The 22,696-nt window shown below is 35.4% G+C and overlaps 1 protein-coding gene across 6 annotated transcripts in view; it reads right to left on the reverse strand.

Moving 5' to 3' along the window:
• The window catches only part of ARAP2 (ArfGAP with RhoGAP domain, ankyrin repeat and PH domain 2), a 267,935-nt gene that overhangs the window by 151,151 nt on the left and 94,088 nt on the right, over window positions 1-22,696 (reverse strand). For all 6 annotated transcript variants that reach the window (XM_077136560.1, XM_077136561.1, XM_077136562.1 and 3 more), the window contains exons 8-9: window positions 12,758-12,827; window positions 1,898-2,018 (exon numbers count right to left, since the gene is read on the reverse strand). In XM_077136560.1, coding sequence (XP_076992675.1) covers window positions 1,898-2,018; window positions 12,758-12,827 — 191 coding nt within the window. The remainder of the gene's footprint in view (window positions 1-1,897; window positions 2,019-12,757; window positions 12,828-22,696) is intronic.

A 22,696-nucleotide genomic window follows, 5' to 3' on the forward strand; every position in this document is an offset into this window, starting at 1 on the left:
TCAAAGAATAGACAGTAATCTTTCAAGGCAGTAGAAACTGAAGCATAAAGAAAGACTACATGATTCCCAGTTCAGAGAAGCAATGCTAGGTGTTGCGGGGAAAAAACCTGTAATTTCAAATATAAGTCCCATATTAATTGTGGAAAACTTTATGAATTTTACGCAATGATTCTCAAAAGGTTGCCTCTCATATAGGCTCTATATATAGTGCTCTAGGGTAGGGGTTGGCAAACTTTTCTTGTAAAAGGCCAGATAGTAAATATTTATTGATCATATAGCCTTCTGCTACAATTATTCATCTCTGTTATTGAGGCACGAAAACAGGCATAGATAATATACAAATGAGTGAGAGTTGCTATGAGCCAGTAAGTCTTTACTTACCAAAACAGACAACAACTCAGATTTACGCTGCAGACCACAATTTGCTGACATAGCTCTAGGACTATAGCTGTTAATACTGCTTTTTATTTATTTATTTATTTATTTATTACATGGGCAGGCACAGGGAATTGAACCTGGGTCTCTGGCATGGCAGGCATGAATTCTGTCACTGAGCCACCATGGCTTGCCCTAATATGTATTTTAATAGCAAACCAAGTAAGAAACATCTTTTATATTATACAAATGTGTATTTCATAATATGATACTTACTATCAGCAGTACACTTTGGCAAATCTTATTCTATTTTATTTATTTATTTTATTTTGGGTGCTATCATAAACCACTAAGTTGATCTCATGAATAGGGAGTGATGCACAGTTTGAAAAAAGCTGCTATCGTGTGAATAATAGCTGGGATTTATTCATTTACTGATTTTCCCAAGCAACAGGGAAACTTTCAAGTAATATGTAATGTTTATTGAATTCCTTCTGTGGGCCATGCACTGATATAAATTCTAGGATTCTAGCAGTTTAAAAAAAGAGAGAAACGTTGCCACATAATATCTAATCTAGTAGATTTTCATTGGTCATGAATACTCTTTTCTGTAAAGTGGAAAAATAATTGCCTTACCTATCTCATAAGACTATTATGAAAATAAAGCATTTAGCAGTGTACCTGGCACTTATGAAAAATTCAATAACTATTTCATATCATTATTATTCAAACAATTAAATACGAAGAAGTACTTTTAAAAATCAAGTTGAGTTATGGTCAATATTTAAATAAAAGTAGGCTTTAAAATAATTTAAATTCTGATTCTTTAGTTAATGAAGAGACGCTTACATATATTATTTAAAGTTAGTGAGATTTATAGTAATGACATTTATGATAACCAAATTATACATCAGGGAACTTTTAACTCCCCTGGCTTCCTCCTGCCAACACCACTCCTCCCTCCAAAAAAAAGGCATTACAGATTTCCCGTTTTAGACTCCATCCAGAAACTGCCAACCATCTGTACCTCAATTTCAACCATCAACTGATCCATAACAGACGATGAAGGAAGGCTTCAAAATCTATAACAGAATGATTACTTTGTCTGAGTGTTCATTTAAAACCTGCCATACATAAACTACCATAAAACCAATGTTTAAATTGCTAGAAAAAAATATTTGCATATTAAATAACATTATCAAAGCAACCTCTAAAATAAGAACTCCTAAGGGCAGCAATTTTTTGCTCTTTTTTTCCTGTTATGTACCCAATTCTTCAAAAAGTTCTCAGCACTTAGTAGATGCTCCCTAAATACTTGCTGCATAAATGAATAAGTGAACAAATAACTTGTCGACTTATTTTAATATTAGAGCATTCAAAAACTTAATAAAAATTTAATTTCTTTAAAAACATTTTTAAGGGTTTCTTGACATTTCTAGTTTAACTGATTTATTAGTCTTCTGACTGACCAGAAATTGAAGTCATTATGAGTAGTTTTATAGGGATAAAGAAATAATCTTACCTTCTTTTTCTACTCTAAAAACAAAAGTTCTTTGTGTTGTAACAACTTCAAATTTGTTGTCTCCCTGAACTCGAACTGTAGATATAGCAGAAATGGGAATTATTCCTTTCGAATACATCTCCTAGTATTGGTTAGAGGAAAGACAGATACAGAAGACACATTAAAACGAAATTTCTCTTGCTCTTATTCAGAAATAGACTGGCAAAATATTTACAATTGTTCTTCTTTTATAGTTTCAACCTAAATTCTAAAAATGACATAAAATTAGTATGTATGCTCACACATTTATAAAATACCCCACAAAGAAAGATTATAAAGGTCCCCTTTCATTAAAGTGAGATCTTTTCAATTTTCTCTTCATCTGGAATTAAAAGAAACAAATATAAACAGACCTATTAGAACAGCAATATATACTTCCAAAAAATAGCAGCATGCTCTTTAAAACAATCTGGTCAAATGATTCTATGGTGTTTGCAGGCATCTGCTGGCCAAAACAGGTACTGTAACTGAACCATTCCACAACTAAATATTGTGAGCAACAAGAATATATGTAAGAAGCCAAACTGCTGGATTGCATCAATTAAGCATATCACTCAATGCTCTAATAATAGTTCTTAATCTCACAACTGCATAACTTTATTTTTTGCCCACCCAATGACTAAAGAGTGCCAAAAAAAGAAAAAGGATTAGGTTGTTTGCAATTAGCACACACATATTACAATTTTGCTCAAGAAGGTCACTCTGACTCAATTTTTTCTCAGCATTCATTCTCCTGACCCTCCTCAACCACTGGCATATTGACCAGCCCATAATTTCAACCATTTACAAAGGGTGTAACACTAATTAGACTCCATGCTTGAAGAACATTCTAACGAGATTTATACATTCAAGGTGCCTGGAAATGAAAACTAGCTAATGTAATGGGTAAATTGAGTACAAACCAAGAGACATAAGAGTATGAAGATGGCTAGTAACAATTCTGCTAAAAAAGGGGTCGGGGATATTTTCACAGACCTGGTGACATCCGAGTCTGACTTTGAAAAACCTTATTTTTAACCAAATAAATAAGTGAGTGGAGACCATCCTGGTAAGCAAGAATGAATATGGAGGTGTAAACAAATAAGAGGAGCCACAATGTAAAGCCAAAAAGAGATGAGCTGAAAACATGCGTAAAGTCTGTGTTATAGAAAGTCTCTAAACAGGTGTTTGGGCGTATCTCTATGATATTTCTTCTCTTCCCTTCCACAACATTATACCTGGAACTCCCACTTCTGAACAGACCACAAGTATCTGAAATCTCTGGTTAGGAGAAGACTGTATAAATAATTCCATGCTGAGAACAAGCACTAAATTCATATTCCTCCTATTTGGAAAATTCCTGCCAAAGTAGATAGGCAAGAAATAGTCACACTCAGTAAGATGGAGTTCTGGGAGATTTACCCTCCACAGCTGATCAAGAAGACATATACTATACCATCTGCGATGGTTAATTTCACGCATTAACTTAGCTAAGTTATGGCATCCCACTGTTTAGTCAAGTAAACACTTCCCCGATTGTTACTGTATGGGCATTTCCTAGATGGATTAGCATCAACCTTCAGTTGACTACATCACATAGCTTACTGCATCTATAATCAACAAAGGAGATTGTCCTCAGCAATCAGGGAAGTCCCCTCATCTATTCAGTTGGAGGTCTTAAGAGGCAGAATTGAGGATTTCAGAAGTCAAAAAGATGAATCACTGCCTTATCTTCTGCCAGGCTGCTTCTCCCAGGAATTTTAACCTTACCTTGACCAGAATTTCCATTTTGTTGCCTGCCTTATGGAATTTAGGCTTGCAAAGCTCCACAGTACGTGAGCCAATTCTTATAATAAATCTGATATTAAAAAAAAAAAGTTTTGCTAGCAAAGGCATGCCTATACACTTAAGCTGCATTGTATGATGTGCAAATAAAACTATTTAAAAATGAACAGAGAAACAAGTGCTAGAGAAAGTGTGGAGAAAGAGATGCACTTATTCACCGTCAGCAGGGAAATGAGAGGTACAGCTCCTTAGAGGGCAGTGTGGTGATTCCACAGGAGGCCAAGGGTGGGTTTGCCATAAGATCCTGAAACCCCGTTGCTTAGTGTATACCTGGAGGAACTGAGTGTGGGGACACAAATGGACATTTGGACACTGGTGTTTCTGGCTGTGGTGCTCATGATCCACAATGAATTGAGGTGACCTAAGGGTACAACGACTGAGAATGGAAGGGGGAACTAAGGTGTGTACATGTAACAGACTGCTGAGCAGCTACAAGAAGAAATGAAGTTGTGAGGTAGGCAACTAGGTAAATGAACCTTAAGGACTATACTATGAATGAATGAAATGTCAGGGACAAAAAAACAAAATTATTATACCTCAATCACATGAATTAACTATAATATAAAAATTCAGTGAACTAAACTTGAGAGCATGGGCTATCAGGCTAGGGCTTATTGTAAAGGGTTATAGATTGCAAGCTCTTACAGTAGTCACATATATTCAGGAAGTGTAACTGTTAATTCTAAAAAAAACTTAATATTTACATATATAATAAATATATAGATATTCTATATATTCATCAAATATGCAAATGTATTATATATATTAATTTATTATATATGTATAAATATATGCTGTCTGTTCCTCTGGAGAACCCTAATACACCATCCAAGTCTTTACTCCTAGTACTTCTTCACTGGCTCTGTTCCCATCTCCCATCTTTAACTGTACTTTAGGTATCCATCAACATTCTACCCATTTTGAAAGCCATCTTAAAATACTACTGCCATAAAGGCTTTCCTATATCCTCCCATGGAGCCCCAAAATTGAATATGAAATTTCAACTGTGACTTAGGAAGATGAATGGACAACTTCACATAGAAAAGAGAGAGAGAGATGTCAATAAATAAATTATTTGAAAATAAACTTATATCTTCTTTTTCACTCTCCATTTTTGTCTTTATCCTGTTTCCCTAAGACAAAAAAATTGTCTCACAATTTCAACTACCACATTTACACAGAACATTCTAAAATCTCCCTTCCTTATCCATGTCACTCAACTCCACTCCCACATTTTGAGTGATCACTGGGATGACCCAACTGTCCTAGAAGCACCGTACATTTTAAAACTGAATTTATCACCTCCTGAAAACTTATTCTCTCTATATATCTGTTCATTAAAATATCACTCTTCTAGTCACTCAGTCTTAAATAGGATGGAACAATCTTTGGCTTATGCTGGTCATTTGCACCTGCATAACTTGGACTCTTCTTAAATCTATAGGTCAACTTCCTTGCCCCTCCTCAACTCTGAATTCTAGCCACTTGGACCTCTTGAGCATACTCGTTTGAAGCTGTACTTCAGAAAATGTGATGTTATTTTAATTTATCCCTGTGGGTTCAGGCCCATCATGAGTGGGACCTTTTGATTAGGTTGTTTTCATTGAGATATGACCCACCCATTTCAAGGAAGGTCTTAAACCTTTACTGGAGTCCTTCATGAGGATAAAAGATGGAGAGCTCAGAAAGAAACACCCAGAGACGTTCAGAGATAACTTACAGAAAAAACCCTGGCGATGCTAAGAGGAGACCCAGAGATACTGAGAGAGAAAGCCACTGGAACTGGAAGCTGAAAGCACTGGAACCCAAAAGTGAAGGACAAGCAGATGCTGGCTGTGTGCCTTCCCATGTGACAGAAGTATATCAGATGCCAGCGGCCTTTCTTCAGAGTCCAGGTATCATCCTATTGATACTTTAATTGGGATATCTTTATGGCCTAAGAACTGTAAATTCTAAGTTAATAAATCCCCATTGTTAAAAGTCAGTTTCTGGCATATCGTTTTGCAGCAGTTTTAGCAAACCAAAAGATGGAGGCTCTCTGAAAACATGGTGTTTTTTGCCCAATCCACTGCTTTTGTACACACTAATTACTCCATAAGGAATGATCTTCATTTCCATTTTCACCTAGTTACTGCTTCCCCATTCTTCACATCTTCATATATAGATGCTTCTGAGAAAAGACTTCCTAACCAGCCTTGACTCCCAAGATCTTCATCCCTCACCCAGGCGGAATACTACATACTTTTTCTTTATCACAATTACTAATTATAATTATAATGGTTGTTTTATATTTGTGTGATCGTTTGATTAATACAATCTCCTCAATTAACTACTGTTGGTTCTATGTTTATTTTCCCCAACACCGTTCACACAGTGGGTACCGTACAAACAGTTTCTGAATAAATGAATCCAAGAATCACAATTATGTCACATTGTAACAGCTTCTCATTTAATATTTTTCTCAGTTCATTTTTAATCACTTATGCTGAGTTTACATAATATCTTATACTCAGATAAAGTCTGGTTTACTACAATACTTTCCTGATTTATCTTCCTATTTTTAGTTTTTTTCCTTATAGATTTCCCTGCATATTATTCTGAAAATGTCACACAGTTGGGAAGATAAAGAAAAGATTCATGGAAGAGGGTAACAAGACCGGCCCTGAAGGTGCACAGGATTTCTGATGGATGGTAATGACTACAGAGGTACTAGAGGAAAAGCAAAGATACAGAGAGACAAAACACATGAAACATGCTCAAGTTTCCACAGTGGGTATGCAGACATTGCTGAAAAAGTCAGTATAAAGAAAACACAACTTTAGCTTAATAAAGGAAACCCAATAAATGCAAGTAGGTTAAAATAGTAATGCTGGCCAGTGTGACTAAATGCTCTAGAGTGCCTTTATTAAACAACCTAAAGAGGTAGGGGCACAGGACCTCTGGGGACTATGTAAGGGCCTCTATGACACAAGTTGTAGTAGCTGAGACCAGGAAATAGAAAATGTAGACTGTACAAAAACATGTGCACTTTCACATTTTAGTTTGCATAAGAATTAGAGGAGCTTATAAAACTGCATCCCTAGTGAGATAATTAACTACTTGTTAACCACAGTATTACCATGAACCCATTTTACAGTAGAGAAAAATCAGGCAGCCACTGTAACAGGAATAAAAGGTGGTTCTCCTTTCTCTAGATCTCTTCAAAGAAATTAAAAAATATTTCCTTCAACAATAATAATTCACTTACACACCTATATATAATATAATGACATTATATTAGCAAGTAAGTACTTATGGAAGAGTAATTGACAAATGAATAAATTCCCAAAACGGGATCAAAATGTACCTAACAAGCTAAATACTGTCACATTAAACTCAGGAAGTTGTAGTTACTCTAACGACTCATTTATATAATCTCTCATGAGACCCCAAGATAAATTTCATAATCTACAATACTGAAGAGTTGATTTTACATTTCTCTTGCGTAAGAACATAAGAAAAAGACAACATAGGGGACCAAAAACAAAAAAAACACTCAAGAGCCAACAGACTCAAAAATGGCTAAATTTTTCTTAGTATAAAGCTTTCCTTAAGGAAAGAAATTTTAAAGCATCCCTTGAGCCTATAACACACAGATATCTAGGTCAAGTCTGTCATTTATCTACCACTTTCAGACAATGAAATGAACTCAGGGCAATTCTGCCCACAGCTGAGTGAGAATGAGGGTGAGAAAGATTTCTTAGATGATAAGATAGCCAGGCTGTTGAGATGATACCCTTTTCTGTGGGCATCAAAAAGTGCTTGCAGAGATAGTGACTGGATAGCACTGAGGAAAGCAGAATAAAATTAGGGAAGCAGGCAACTCTGCCGATCATTACATCGCAAAACACCTAACCACATGCTCCTTGAGTGTACATTTAACATCAAAAGATCCAACTGCACTATATATGCATAACGACTAAAACTGCCAACCCTGCAAAGAGAGTGGGAATGGGTCACACCTATTCCATCTGCTACACTGGTTTTGAAATTCCGTCTTCCAGGTCCACCAATTCATTGCTTTTGCCAAAAGGGTCACAAGAGAAACTGTGACCCTTTTTAATAAACATCCATTCCAGTGTTTTGGGTTTTGCCAAGATAAAACTAAGCATCTGGATAGTAAAGGCATGAAACGCCACAGGCAACAACAATTAGAGCTAAAAAAGAAAAAGGGTGATATTAAGCTAAATGATTTAACCGATTTTAATAGGGACTTCCATTTCAATTTAGAATCCTGCCTCAATTCTGCTTATTGCCTCCATATCTAAAAATCTCTAGGTACTCAGCTCCTCATCGAAGTTGAGGAGGTTTTTTTCTCATGACAATTGTGGTAGTTAGGTTCAGGTGTCAACTTGGCTAGGTGAAGGTGCCTGGTTCTATTGCTGTGGACATGAGCCAATGGCATGTGAACCTCATCTGTTGCTGATTACACCTGCAGTCAGCTAGGAGGTGTGTCTGCTGCAATGAATGATGTTTGATTTAATTGGCTGGTGCTTAAATGAGAGAGCTCAATATATATAGCACAGCCAAAGCAGCTCAGCATACCTCGTCTCAGCACCAGCAGCTTAGCTTCTCCATCTTTGGAGATGCAGAAAGGAATCACCCCGGGGAAAGTTGCTGGAACCCAGAGGCCTGGAAAGAAGGCCAGCAGAGATCACCTTGTGCCTTCCCACATAAGAAAGAACCTCAGTTGAAAGTTAGCTGCCTTTCCTCTGAAGAACTATACCTTAACTAAGTAAATTCCCTATTATTAAAAGTCAATCCATCTCTGATGTGTTGCATTCTGGCAGCTAGCAAAGTACAACACCAATCAAACCAGAGAAGGGCACCACTGAAGAAACCCAGTGGTCAGATTCCATGAGATGCAGAGACTACCTTATAGCTATTATTTGCATAGAAATTAATTGTCCTAACATTCAAATGACCAAGCAAGTAGAAGCAGAAGCTAAAGCAGAAAACCAGCTTCTAAGAAATAGTCATTCCAACAAAAAAGGTATGGATAAACCTACTAGATGCTTTATCTGCATCACTGCAAAGGGAAACCAAGCAATTAACACATTTCTCAAAGACTTCTACTATTCTCAGCATTGTTACATGCTGGCATTACAGTGTGTGTTACCTTCTGTCTAAAAGCATATACTCTTATGCCCGGCAACACTAAAGGATCAACATGGGAAAGGAAGTCTAACTCTCTATTCAGGCCACAAATATTGTCAATACAGTGCACTGAGAACCTCTAAATCATGAGAAAATAATGTTAGATTATAGGCTATAAATAAGGAGAAAACAGACAAAAGTAAAATTAGTATGTTAAGAGCATGTTCAATTGAACATAAAATTATCAACCTATTTTATATAAACTATAAAAAGATTTTAATCAACTAAAATATGGTAAATATATTAGTTTCAACTTTTCATAAAGGAAATTTTCAAATGCAGAAAAGTTTAAAGTGTAGTACAATGAGCACTGTAATGGTTAATTTCCTATGTCAACTTGGCTAGGTCATGAGGCCCAACTGTTCAGTCAAGCAAGTACTGCTCTGATTGTCACAGTGACAGTAGCTCATAGATAGACAAATCTAGTCAGTTGATGGAACATAGGGCTGTATAAATCTACAGTCAACAAAGGTGTACCGGTTTGAAGCTGTTATATATCCCAGAAAAGCCAAATCTTTTTCCTGATCCAATCTTGTGGGGTCCAACCACATTTTTTTTTTTAATCCCACTTCAACATTGTAGGGTGGAAACTTTGATCAGATTATTTCCATAGAAATGTGATGCGCTCAATTGTGGGTGTGAGCTTTTGATTAGATGGCGATGTGACTCCACTCATTTAAGGTGGACCTTGATTAGTTTTCTGGAGTCATGTAAAAGGGGAAAGATTTTGCTTCAGATCCAAAAGAGACACAGATATTCTGAGATGCTTAGAATGCCAACAGAGAGAGCAGACACCTAGAAACAAACATTTAGAAAGGCAAAACTGAGCAGACGTCACTATGTGGCTTCCCATGAGATGCTAAGCAAGCAAGAATCCAGAGCTGTGTCCCAGAGGAGCTAAGTGAAGGCCCACAGTCATTTAGAGAGGAAGCCACTGGCATCAGAAGCTGGAAGCAATGGAAATGGGAACAAGAACCAGCAGACACCAGTCACATGTTTGCCCATGTGACAGACACTGGCCTTTCTTGGGTCAAGGTATCAATCTCTGGAAGTCTGAATTTGGACATTTTTATGGCCCTGGAACTGCAAACTTATAATTTAATAAATCCCCTTTTTTAAAAGCTATTCCATTTCTGGTATATTCTATTCCAGCAGCCTTAACAAACTAATATAAAAGGAGACTGCCTTCAGCAATGAGAGGAGTCTGCTCATCCAGGTTGTTGGAGGTCTTAAACAGAAAACTGAGGATATCAGTAGTCACAGAGAATTTCAACCTCTACTTCACCCAGCCAAGCATCTCCTAGGGAAGTCAACACTGTCACTGAGTTCCCAACTTGCAGAATTCACACTTACTAATACCCATACCTGCTTGAGTCAATTCCTATAATAAATCTCCTTTATATATACATATGTCTCCTATCAGCTCTGTTTCTAGAGAACCCTATTACAAGCACCCATGTATCATACATCTAGAATCAGTATAAATATATATATATTTAGTTGCAGACACAATGACACGTCATCCTAAATATTTTTATCTGTATCTCCTAAGAATAAATACATTTCTCCTACCTAAACACAATCCATTATCACATCTAAGAAACCTGAAAAAATTATTGTTATATTGTTTCATAACAATTTATAAAGCCTATTGCATACTCAAATTTTACAACTGACCCAAAATGTCTTTTATGTCATTTTTTTTCAAACCAGTATCCAATCAAGTTTTTCTACATTGTATGTGGTTGTTTTTATAGTATATTTGATCAAATACATGTAAAATAAAAGTTAGATATTTAAGTGGGGATGATTCTTTCCCCTGCAAAAATAATTAGCCTTTTATAGAAAGAGGAACACGGCTTCCATGGAAACTCAAGGAAATGAGGTATGCATAAGTGTGTTTACCATATAGGTAAAGTTTCATCTCTAGGCTTCTATTCTTTGTACAGGGGACTTTTTATAGTAGTTAAAAAGGACATCTGCTGTGAGATGAAGCAGAGATAGGGCAGGAAGACTCCTTTTTTTTTTCTTTAAGTTTCATACTCACATTGCCTTACAAAATATATAACTTAGATTTTAAATTTCATATAAAACATATCCACATCCTATAGAGAGCTCTAGGCCCAAACTCCTAAAAGAAAAAATTCTATTCTAATTGTTTTTCTTTTAAATTCTCAATCTGATATTTAAACAAAGAAGTAAGAGAGAATATAAGAAAAACCTGAAATTTCATACAGTTCTAATTGTCATTCTTGTTAAGACTCATTTGTATAAAGAATGCATTTTAACACTGTGAAGATTAATTTTATGTGTCAATTTGGCTAGGCTATGATATCCAGGTGTTTGGTTAAACAATAGCCTAGATGTTGCTGGGGAGGTATTTTGTAGATGGAATTGGCATTTATAATCAGTTGACTTTAAGTAAAGGAATTTATCCTCCATAATGTGGGTTAGTCTTATCCAATCAGTTGTTAGTTGAAGCTGTATGTACCCTAGAAAAAACATGTTCTTAAATCTAATCCATTCCAGTGGGTGTGAACCCATTATAAGAGTTCTGATGAAGTTACTTCAGTTAAGGTGTGGTTCAGCCCAATCAAGATGGGTCTTAATCTTATTACAGCAGTCTGTTAAAACAGAATGAAATTCAGAGGCACAGAGAGAGAAAGCCAAAGAGACCAGTCAGAAGCTGCAAGTCAGTAGAACTCAGAAGAGAACAGAGAGTCCAGAAGATGCCGCCATGAGCATTGCCAGATGACAAAGGGGATATGAATCAAGGATCACCAGCAGCCAGCCCCAGACTAATGCAGTCTACAGGAAGGAAGCATCACCTTGATGATGCCTTGATTTAGACTTTTTCAGAACTTCAAACTATAGGCAAAGAAATTCCATTATTTAACCTGATCCTTTTCACAGTATTTGCTTAAGCAGCTACAGAAACTAAAGCAAAGGCCTTAAGAGCAAAAGAATTGAGGCTACCAGAGAAAAGAAGAAATGCTGCCTTAAGATTACCATATTAATCTCCCTCAGAATTTCCAGTCTACTGATTTGCCCTACAGTTCTCCTTCATGCCAGGCCCTACAATGGAGTGAAATAATTCATTAAAATATATCTGTTAATACACAATAAATACACATAATTTGTTAGTCTGATTTCTTTGGAGAATCTTGACTTTATAGCCACTTTCTCATAATAGTGAAGATTTCCAATGATCTCTAATCCAGAAAAAAAACCTTTTCCACCTCGTCTAACACAAGTCTCCTTCACCTATTCTACTCTCTAGTCAGACTCAATTCTATCATAAATGGCCATACTTTCCCTTGGGGCCGATGGCTTATGTTTGACCTCTCTGCTTAATAGGTCCTGTTCTCTCCAGTTTCTAAACATACAAACAATCACCTTTCTTCAGACCCAAAGAAAATGAAATCCCACCCAAAAAACCTTCCCTGGTTCCTTCACAACTCTTATCAGAGTAAGTAGTCACCTCTCCTTGCTTTGCCATTTTCTATCTGTAGTGTTTTGTCAATAGTCCTCAGTGCTCCAAGATAAAGGCAACTTCGTATTCATTTTTATATTGCTAAGGCAGTTCATACAGTTTATAGAAGATCTGCCATAAATAACAGGCAAATAAAGTTTAAAACAATTCCACGTATTTTATATGTCAAGCAAAAGTTAAATTATTGTTTCTTTTATTCTGATTATCAACTTCCTCTTCTTGAAACCCAAAATGTATGAATGAATAGTTTACTGGAAGAACACTTAGTACACCTAAAGCAATTGTTGAAAACTGTAAAATGTGCTTACCTTCTCATTGTTGTAATAAGAAATGCTAAGGCCATCAAATTTCACCCATCTCTTCTGAAACATGCGTTTTCTGTAAAACATGTGATATTGTTATTTTACAATGAAGTACCATGAACTTGGGCTTCAAAAGCATTTGTAATGTAATCATGATATGTATACTCCCATTTGCTCCTAGTGTAGAAAATAACAGGCTATGATAATGTATAATTTTGGCAATGACACACAGGTAAAAATATATACGTAAAATGATATTTTCTAATCAGTTATCCTAGGTACTATTAACAGTGTATTATCCACAGTCATAAGGTTGAATGTACAATGAAGTACTGTCAGAAACAGTAGCACTTCACCTATTCTCTTAAAAGAGATAATTCTTCAATGAAGATAACATAAGTTTTCATCTCTCTTTAAGCTCACATTTTCCTCTCTTTGGAGTATGAATTATATTTTGCTAAAATAACAACTGTTTACCAATTAGATTTAATATTTTGGGGGGAGTGGAGTGGGATTACATGGTCTGGGAATCAAACCCGAGTCTTGTGCATGGAAGGCAAGCATTCTACCACTAAACCACCTGTGTACCCAGAACCAATTAGATTTAAAAAGAGAAATTATTTAATTTTGATTATATAAACTGAAAAAGACCTGTCCAAAAGAATAATTTACAGTCATGCAAAATTAACAGAAATATTAACATTTTTTGAAAAAGGATCACTAGTAAGGCAAATGCAGAGTTTAAAATGGTTATTGATAGGAGAAACAAAGTAAAATAATGTAACCTTATGTTCACCATTTAGGCTTAAAAAAAGGTAAAACACTATTTTGCTGATCTTGAAAGGATATAAAACTACTTCTTTGGATTTTTTTGTTTTCCTTCGTTTTATTTCCCTTACCAGAAATCAGACAATTCTATGGGCTCTGAATGTCCTGTCCTCCCAGTTTAAACTGATATGATCTACACTTGTAACATGTAACAATAACATATGGAAACTAAGTTCATGGGGAAAAAAAGTCATTTCCAAACAAACAAGTAAATACCAAAAGTGTCTAGCATTTCCTTTTGCATTTTTCTATCATGCTTAAGATAAGGACTTATTTGTGGCTCTCAGATGACTTAAAGATAGAAAAACACTTCAGAGAATGTGGAAAGCTTATCTTCCATAACGCTTCCCAAGCCTAACATGGTTGTTACTCGAGAGAATTCAAGCAAGCCTCCCAGATTATTTATTAGCAAGTTTATTTTGCTTAAGATAAAATTATAGCAAATGTGATAAAATAGAGAACATATTCTAAAAAGTCAACATTAGGCACTCAATTAATTATGAACAAGTAATAACATGCAAAAATTTCAAAATCCTACAACCACTACCTTGCCTTCTTTATCCTAGCCCCTCCTCCTTCTGCTTCTTGTTACATCTTCCCTTGGCCTGTCTCAGTGTGTTTTCTTAACATTGCAACACCCAAAAGTAACAAAGACAGCTGACTTCACTTACTCCACTGACCAAAGAATTCTTCAAAGTTGCAGCATTAAAAGTTGAAAGGTACCTATTATATATATATATAATAATATATATATTAAGCAAATATACAATATTTATATGCTGAATACATTAATTCCTTGAGCTCATTTCATGTTTATCTCTGTCTTTCTTCTAGGCATGTGAATATAGGCATACCTGGGAGATAATGAGGATTCAGTTCCAGACCACCTCAATAAAGTGATCACTGTAATAATGCAAGTCACATGAATTTTTTGGTATCTCTGTGCATATAAAAGTTATGTTTACACTGTACTGTAGTCTATTAATTGTACAATAGTATTATGTCTTAAAAAAACAGTGTATATGCCTTGAGTAAAAAATACTTTATGGCTAAAAAATGCTAACAATCACCTGAGCCTTCAGCAAGTCCAAATCTTATTGCTGGTGAATAGTGTTGCCTTGATGTTGTTGGCTGATGACTGATGAGGATGGTGCTTGCTGGGTGGCAGTGGCAATTTTAAAATAAGACAACAATGAAGTTGGCCGCATCAGCTGACTCTTCTTTTCAGGAAAGATTTCTCTGTAGCATGCAATGATGTTTGATAGAATTTTAACCACAGAACTTCTTTCAAAATTGGAGTCAATCCTTTCAAATCATGCTGCTTCTTTATCAACTAAGTTTATGTAATAATCTGAATCTTCTGTTGTCACTTCAACAATGTTCACAGTATCTTCATCAGGAGTAAATTCCACCGAAAGAAACTACTTTCATTACTCATCCATAAGAAGTAACTTCTCATTCATTAAAGTTTTATCACAAGATTACAGCAATGCAGTCACATCTTCAGGCTCCACTTTTAATTTCTAGTTCTTTTGCTATTTTCTCTACATCTGACATTACTTTCTCAACTAAAGTCTTGAATACCTCAAAGTCATCAATGACGGTCTGAATAAACTTCTTACAAACTGCTTTTAATGTTGATATTTTGATCTCCTCCCATGAATCAAGAATGTTCTTAATGGCATCTAGAATGTGAATCCTCTTCAGAAGGTTTCCAAAGTACTCTGCCCAGGTCCATCAGAGGAATCACTATCTATGGCAGCTATAGCCTTACGAAATGTATTTCTTCAATAAGAAGTTTTCAAAGTTAAAATTACTCCTTGATCCATGGGCTACAGGATGGATGTTGTGTTAATTGGCATGAAAACAAATTAAACTTTTTGTATGTCTGTATCAGAACTCTTGCGTGACCAGGTACATTGTCAATGAGCACTAATATTTCAAAAGGAATCTTTTCTTCTGAGCAGTAAGTCTCAACAGCAGGCTTAAAATATTCAGTAAACCATGGTGTAAATAGATGTGCTCTCACCTAGTTTTGCTGCTCCATTTGTAGAGCACAGGCAGGGTAGATTTAGCATATTTCTTAAGGGCCCTAGGATTTTCAAAATGGTAAATGACCACTGGCTTCAACTTTAAAGTCACCAGCTGCATTAACCCCAATAGGAACAGTCAGTCTGTCCTTTTTAGCTCTGAAGCAAAACATTGACTTCTCTCTAGCTATGAAAGTTCTAATCTGAATCTTCTTCCAGTAGAAGGCTGTCTCATCTATACTGAAAATATGTTGTTCAGTATAGCCACCTTCATCAATTATCTTAGTTAGATCTTCTGGATTACTTGCTTCAGCTTCTAGATCAGTACACACTTTTATTTATGGAGACAACTTCTTCCCTTAAATCTCATGAACCAATATCTGCTAGCTTCAACTTTTTCTTCTGCAGCTACCTCACCTCTCTCAACCTTCATAGAACTGAAGAGAGTTGGGGCCTTGCTCTGGATTAGGCTTTGGCCTAAGGAATTGCTGAGGCTGGTTTCATCTTCCATCTAGATCACTAAAATTTTCTCCATATCAGCAATAAGGCTGTTTTGCTTTCTTAACATTCATGTATTCACTGGCATACCACTTCTAATTTCCTTCAAGAACTTTTCCTTTACATTCACAATTAAGCTGTTTGATGCAAGAATCCTAGCTTTCAGTCTATCTCGGCTTTCAATATGCCTTCCTCATTAAGCTTAATCATTTCCATCCTATGACTTAAAGTAAGAGACATGCAACACTTCCTTTTACTTGAATACTCAGAGGCCACTTTAGAGTTACTAATTGCCTAATTTTAATACTGTTGTGTCTCAGGAAATAGGAAAGCCCATGAAGTGGGAGAGACTCAGGGGAATGGCCAGTCAGTGGAGCACTCAGAATACACACATTTGCTAACTCTTCATCCTTCAGAGTTCCACCTATACCACCACACAGAGATTTCTACCCTGATGACCCAATCCAAAGCAGAGTGCAAAGTCTCTCTCTCAAAACACCTACTTTCCCCCATAGCATTTAACACAGTCTTTACTTACATACATTTGTTTACTTGCTCATGTCTATCTCCTATACCAGACCTTATGCTTTGCAAAGATATATAAGAATGTTTCATTCTCCTCTATATGATCAGCAACTAGCACTAGGAAACTAGGGAAAAATACGGCACTAAAAAAGAAGTTGTTGAATGAATGAATGACATGATTAAGCACAATTCCTTTATGAACATGGGAAAGATGACACACAATTAAAACTTCATATGACCAGCACTCAAGTAATTAGCATCTTTCAAAAGAAACATTGGGGACAAGCTGAAAAACTTCTGAAAATTCAGAGTTAAATCCAAAGTTTCAAAACCTGCTAAACATAGAGGGATTAGGATTGGTTCAAAATCTATTTTTCACATGTCTACTTAAGATTATGTAATTGCAACCACTTAAGATTGTAAATCTTTCTTAGAATTTCATCACCATTTGAATAGACAGTTTTGGGTCTGAAAGTTTGAAGTATCCAGGAGCTTAACACTCCTATCCACAGAAAAATTAGAAGGGAAACAGGGAAGGTAGATAGTACTTGTCCAGATTAGGGGTCAGTCAAAGATGCCACCACTTAATGAGCTAACATCTCCCTCTCTTGGACATTGATACTACAATGCTCCACTCTTAGCTCTCTGAGGAAAGCCAACTAAAACCCAGCTCCTCACATATCATATCTCCCAATCATCTTCATCTTGTCAACTAGCAGATGTGTTCATCCAACTGAACTCAACATCAATAGTCACTAATAAAAAAGTGACTAACAAATCTCTCTAATAATCTGTAGAGGAAGAAGTAAATAAGATAAATACCAGCACGCAGAAAAAAAAAAAGGAATGATGTAGGAGCCAAAAGGACAACAGTTCTGTACTTGGGGAGGACTCTTTTGGAATTCCACCATCAAAACTTACTTCAGCTGACAACCTTCCTCAAGCTACTATTCTTCAGCCACTCTTCCCCTTCAATTCCTCCAATACTCCAGCAGCTTTCTGGCCTTGTGGTCTCCCCATATGCTATTTTCTCTGCTTGGGATGCTTCCTGCCTGCTCTTCGTATGTCTGGTTCCTTCTGTCCTTAAGATCTTAGCTTAAAATGCACGACCTCTGAATGGTCAGTTCTGACACCGCACAGGTTCTTCAGGAGCCCTTGTTCTCTATCAGGACTCCATTTCTTTACAAAATGACACTTAGCAGTTGTTTTTTTTGTTTTTTTACCTTTGAAGTAGTTCTTGCAATAACTAATTTATAATTCTAGTGTTGATCAGTGGGACACATAGATCTATACAACCCCTTTCAATCTAGTTCATCTTCAATATGGTAATATTACTTCTAGACCCACCAGAGAACCGCCTTCACTTCTATCTATTCCCTTAGATTGGAGCTCAATCTCATTAGCTAACAGTTCACCCATCTCTAGCTTCTATGTATCTCTAAGTCCCCTATATTCTGTATTATAGGCCTCTTATTTTACCTATATTATGGTCATAAAAGTGGTATCATACAGTATCTGTCCTTTCGTGCCGGCTTATTTCACTCAGCGTTATGTCCTCAAGGCTCATCCATGTTGTCATGTGCTTCAGGATTCTCATTTTTGTCTTACTGCTGAATAACATTCCATTGTGTGTATACACCACATTGTGTTAATTCACTTCTCTGAGTGATGGGTATTACGTAACAGAATTTTTAAGTGTATATTTGTTTTACTTCATCCTTCTCCCATACTAGAGGTCAAAGAATATTTCTGCTTTGCTTATCAATTCAAAGCCAGTGATCATGAGGCCTAGTATATAAAATGTGCTTAATAAATAGTTTGAATGAAAAACAAATGGATAAATTCTCACTGAAAAATGCTTACTCAAATTAGCATTTTATAAATATAAAAAGTGAACATAAACTACTAAATCACTTCTTTCACATGACACAATAAAAGCTTCGTAAAACTAACTTGTTATTAAAGAATAAATTCGTCAACAAAGAACTTGAAAAATCCATCATTAATTTCCATGTCATTTAAAATATCTTTTAGAATTTAAAAATTCTTTAACATAGTTCTTTAAAATATAGGTACTTAATACTTTTTTATTTAAAACTGGAATTTAATCAGTTTAAGATGTTTCTAAACAAAACTAATTTATAAACATTGAATAATCTAGTTTACTCATTGAGTCAACATTCAATTAGTTATTTTCTGCATATGAATTTCAATACAGAGTCTAATAAATGGTTAATGAAAGATAAAAACATACACCTAAATACTTTCTTCCTTTTAGCAAAAGGAAACCTGGATTTAATACTGGTAGACTCTACAAATTTATCAAAATTTCAAGTAAATAATAAAAGGGAGAGCTTGAGGAGTACTAGTTCTAAATACCAATAAAAATTTTTAAATTAACAAATACTGATGAATAGACTTTAATGATGATCTTCTTTATTACAAGGGTTAGATATTTGACTACTGAACATATATACAAAGTCTACCAAGCTTTGGGGAATTAATTTCACTGGAATTATGCATAATTAATCTAATACACACAAGTGGAGGTTGCTAAAATACTTCAAAAGTCTTCTCTGAATTAAGTAATGCCTTTTCCTTAAATTTCACATAACAGTTTAATTTGCTTAGTAAAAATTTTTAAAAAAGAGGGGCAGGGAAGAAGAGGACAAAGTATAAAAGGCAATGTCATCCAAGCTTGTGTCATTACTACAAGATAAAAATTAGACCTGAAAAAAAAATGGTAATTAGAGAAGAGATTTTTAAAGCCTCAATCAAAAAAGCACATATTTGGCACATTACTTGGTAATAAAAATAGAAAAGACTTATATAGTGCTTTGTTTCCAGCATTGTTCTAAGGCATATATAAATGTTAACTTATTAGTCCTAAAATCGACCATACGAAACAGGTAATATTATTATTCCTCTTTCACCAATAAAGACACAGAGGCGGTCGGAGGCTAAATTACACTGCAAAAGTCACACAGCTCATAAACAGTTCAAAACCAGTCATTCTAGTCCAAAAGTATGTGTTCTTAATCAGGATGCAAAACAGACTCTAGTATATTTTATAACAATCCATTCTGGACATCCCTTTAGGTTACAAACATTTGACCTCTACATAGTCTATATATGAGTTCAATTTCGCAAAGTGCTTCAGAATCCCTTCAGGAAAAAAAAAAAAGATGAAACCAACATGAAACATATTAGGCAGGGTTTTATCTTATTTTATTTTTAGGGTTCTGAAGGGAAACATTTAAGCAGCTTCTTTAGAATAATTTATAAGGCTTGTACAGTATTATTGAATGGATTTCTACAAACTCCTCCCTTGAGCTCTTGTAGGGCAGGTGTTTTAAAGTTTCAACTGCTTTCACAAATACAGCTGCACCACCTGGTGTCAGTTGTTGTCTTAAAAAACATATATATCTTAAAAATTCTTTTTTTTATAGTGTGTAGACAATTAAATCTATGAAATACTTACACAAAGGCACTCCTGTTAGATTTCATTATTAAAGTGTCAACAGAGCCTTTTAAAACATTATATATTTTTGCTTAAAAAATATTTCTAGAGTGGGCCACAGTGGCTCAGCAGGCAGAGTTCTCGCCTGCCATGCCGGAGACCCAGGTTCAATTCCCGGTGCCTGCCCATGCAAAAAAAAATCTAAAAAAATGCACAGAGACAGAAAGTAAGTTAGAGATTGCCAAGGGCTGGGAGGAGGGAAAATGGATAGCTATTGCTTTAATAGGTACAGAGCTTCTGTTTCAGATAATAAAAAAACTTTGGTAATGGACAGGGTAGCACGACACTGTAAACGTAAAAAATGCCACTACATATACAAAAAATCAGTTAAAATGGGAAAGTAAAAAAAAATGTTAAAAATCTCCAAATCAAACAAGTACGCCAGCCAGCGATGTCCATTTAAGGAGGCACAGGCTAACAAACTGCCATCTTTAAAAAACATACAATGAAAGGTATCTCAACAGCACTAAATCAATTTTATGGCTTTTTTTAATAATAGTATTAAAATCATCACAAATAGACCTGTCAATTGTTCTAAACAATCTCTTTTTAAAAAGTATCAACATGCTGTTTCAGATTTAGTCTCCTTTTTCACATAATCCTAAGAATTAAATGCTTATTTTATCTTATTTCCTTCTCTAATTCTCTAACCCTAAGTAAATTCAATATCTTTGGGAACTATTATAATCTCAAAGTATACAGACTTTTTTTATTTTTACCTAACTAATAATTTCTTATCCTAGTTATTCATTTTATTCATTATACTTAATTACTCACTTAAGTCTATGGCTTTTAAATGATACAGTTAAATAGTGAGGTATTATATATTATGCAGGGAATCATGGCAAAACCCTTATATTCTAATATGCATATTGCTTTCCTCATTTTTAGGCAAACCTAAAATGATAACTTCCAAGTTTATATGAACAAAAATGAGTTAGGGCCAAAATAAACAAAAAAAAAGTGTTCCTCTTAAATCCAAATTTCATTCTACTAAACCTAACCCTCACAACAAGTGGAAAAAGTCTTTAAAAGATTTTTAAAAATCTTTTTTTAAAAAGATAAATATATATATCTTTAACATAAAATTCTTAACACTGAAAGGACTTGTGGAAGTAAATGACAAAACCTGAATTTTAATGTGACTACTAATTTTTAAAATATTTACAAAGATCTTAGTGCTTACATGATATGGTATATGAAAAGCCATGCTAAAAGGTTCAGTTCTCTATTTTTATGGAATCATACTTGGTAAAAAATGAACACGAAGCAGTTTCCAATTAAGATGAATTAAAATCTCTCATTTACTCTATTCCTGCTAAAACCTCAACTAAGACACAGCAAAACAATGTACGAGTTCCCCTGGAAAAATCTCCCCTCAGAATCAACTAATACAAAGACAAATCCCATGTGATTAGAAATCTAGAGGATGACAAGGATTGGAGAAGGACTCCACCAACAGTGAATCAACAAAGAAAAAGAAAAATAATCCCCAGGAACAGGTAGAAGATTTGCATTCCTACTCCCACCTCCCACCCTAGTCTCACCAGTCCGGACCCCTCCCCCTCACTAGGGGCAACTCAGCGTGGGAGTCCTGCAGAGGCAGCTCCTGGGACCCTCCTACCAGATACAGTCTACAGAGCCACTCACTGCAGCAAGTCAGAACCACACATATATCCAGGCAAGAAGCCTCAAGTCTGCAGAGATCCAGGGCAGAATGCAAGCCACTGAGGACAGTCTCATACAAAAGGGCAGAGGAGGACAGAGGCCACAGCAGAAACACACTGAACACCATGCCCCCAAAAAGCAGGAAATGCATTTGTCTCACGTGCTGATGGATCATTCTCCAAGACAGACAACATGTCGGGTCTCAATAAATTTAAAGAGAATGAAACTATAATCTGACCATAATGGAACGAAGCTGGAAATAAATAACGGTAGAGAACTGGAAAATTCCAAAATATGGAAGTTAAGCACACACATTTAATCAGTGGGTCAAAGAAGAAACTGCAAGAGAAATCAGTAAATATCTGGAGACAAATGAAAGCAAGAACACAATGTTTCAAAAATTATGGAACGTAGCAAAGGCAATGCTGAGAGGGAAATTTACAGCTCTAAAGGCCTACATTTAAAAAAAAAAAAAAAGCAAGATAACTAAAATCAAACACCTAATTGCACACCTGGAAGAACTAGAAAAAGAACAGCAAACTAATCCCAAGGGAAGCAGATGAAAGGAAATAACAAAGATTAGGGCAAAAATAGATGAAATTGAGGATTAAAAGAAAGTAGTAGAAAAAATAAACAAAACCAAAATTTGGTTATTTGAGCAGATCAATAAAACTGGCAATCCCTTAGCTACACTGACAGAGAAAGAAAAAGAGAAAAGACACAAAATCAGAAAAGAGAGGGTGAACATTACTCCTGACCCCACAGAAATTAAAATGATCCATAAGAGGATAAAGAGGATACTTATGTCAACACATAAGATAACTTAGATGAAATGAACAACTTTCTAGAAACACATGAACAACCAACACTGACTCA

The sequence above is a fragment of the Tamandua tetradactyla genome, chromosome 19 (assembly GCF_023851605.1).
Source record: "Tamandua tetradactyla isolate mTamTet1 chromosome 19, mTamTet1.pri, whole genome shotgun sequence".
Lineage (NCBI taxonomy): Eukaryota > Metazoa > Chordata > Mammalia > Pilosa > Myrmecophagidae > Tamandua > Tamandua tetradactyla.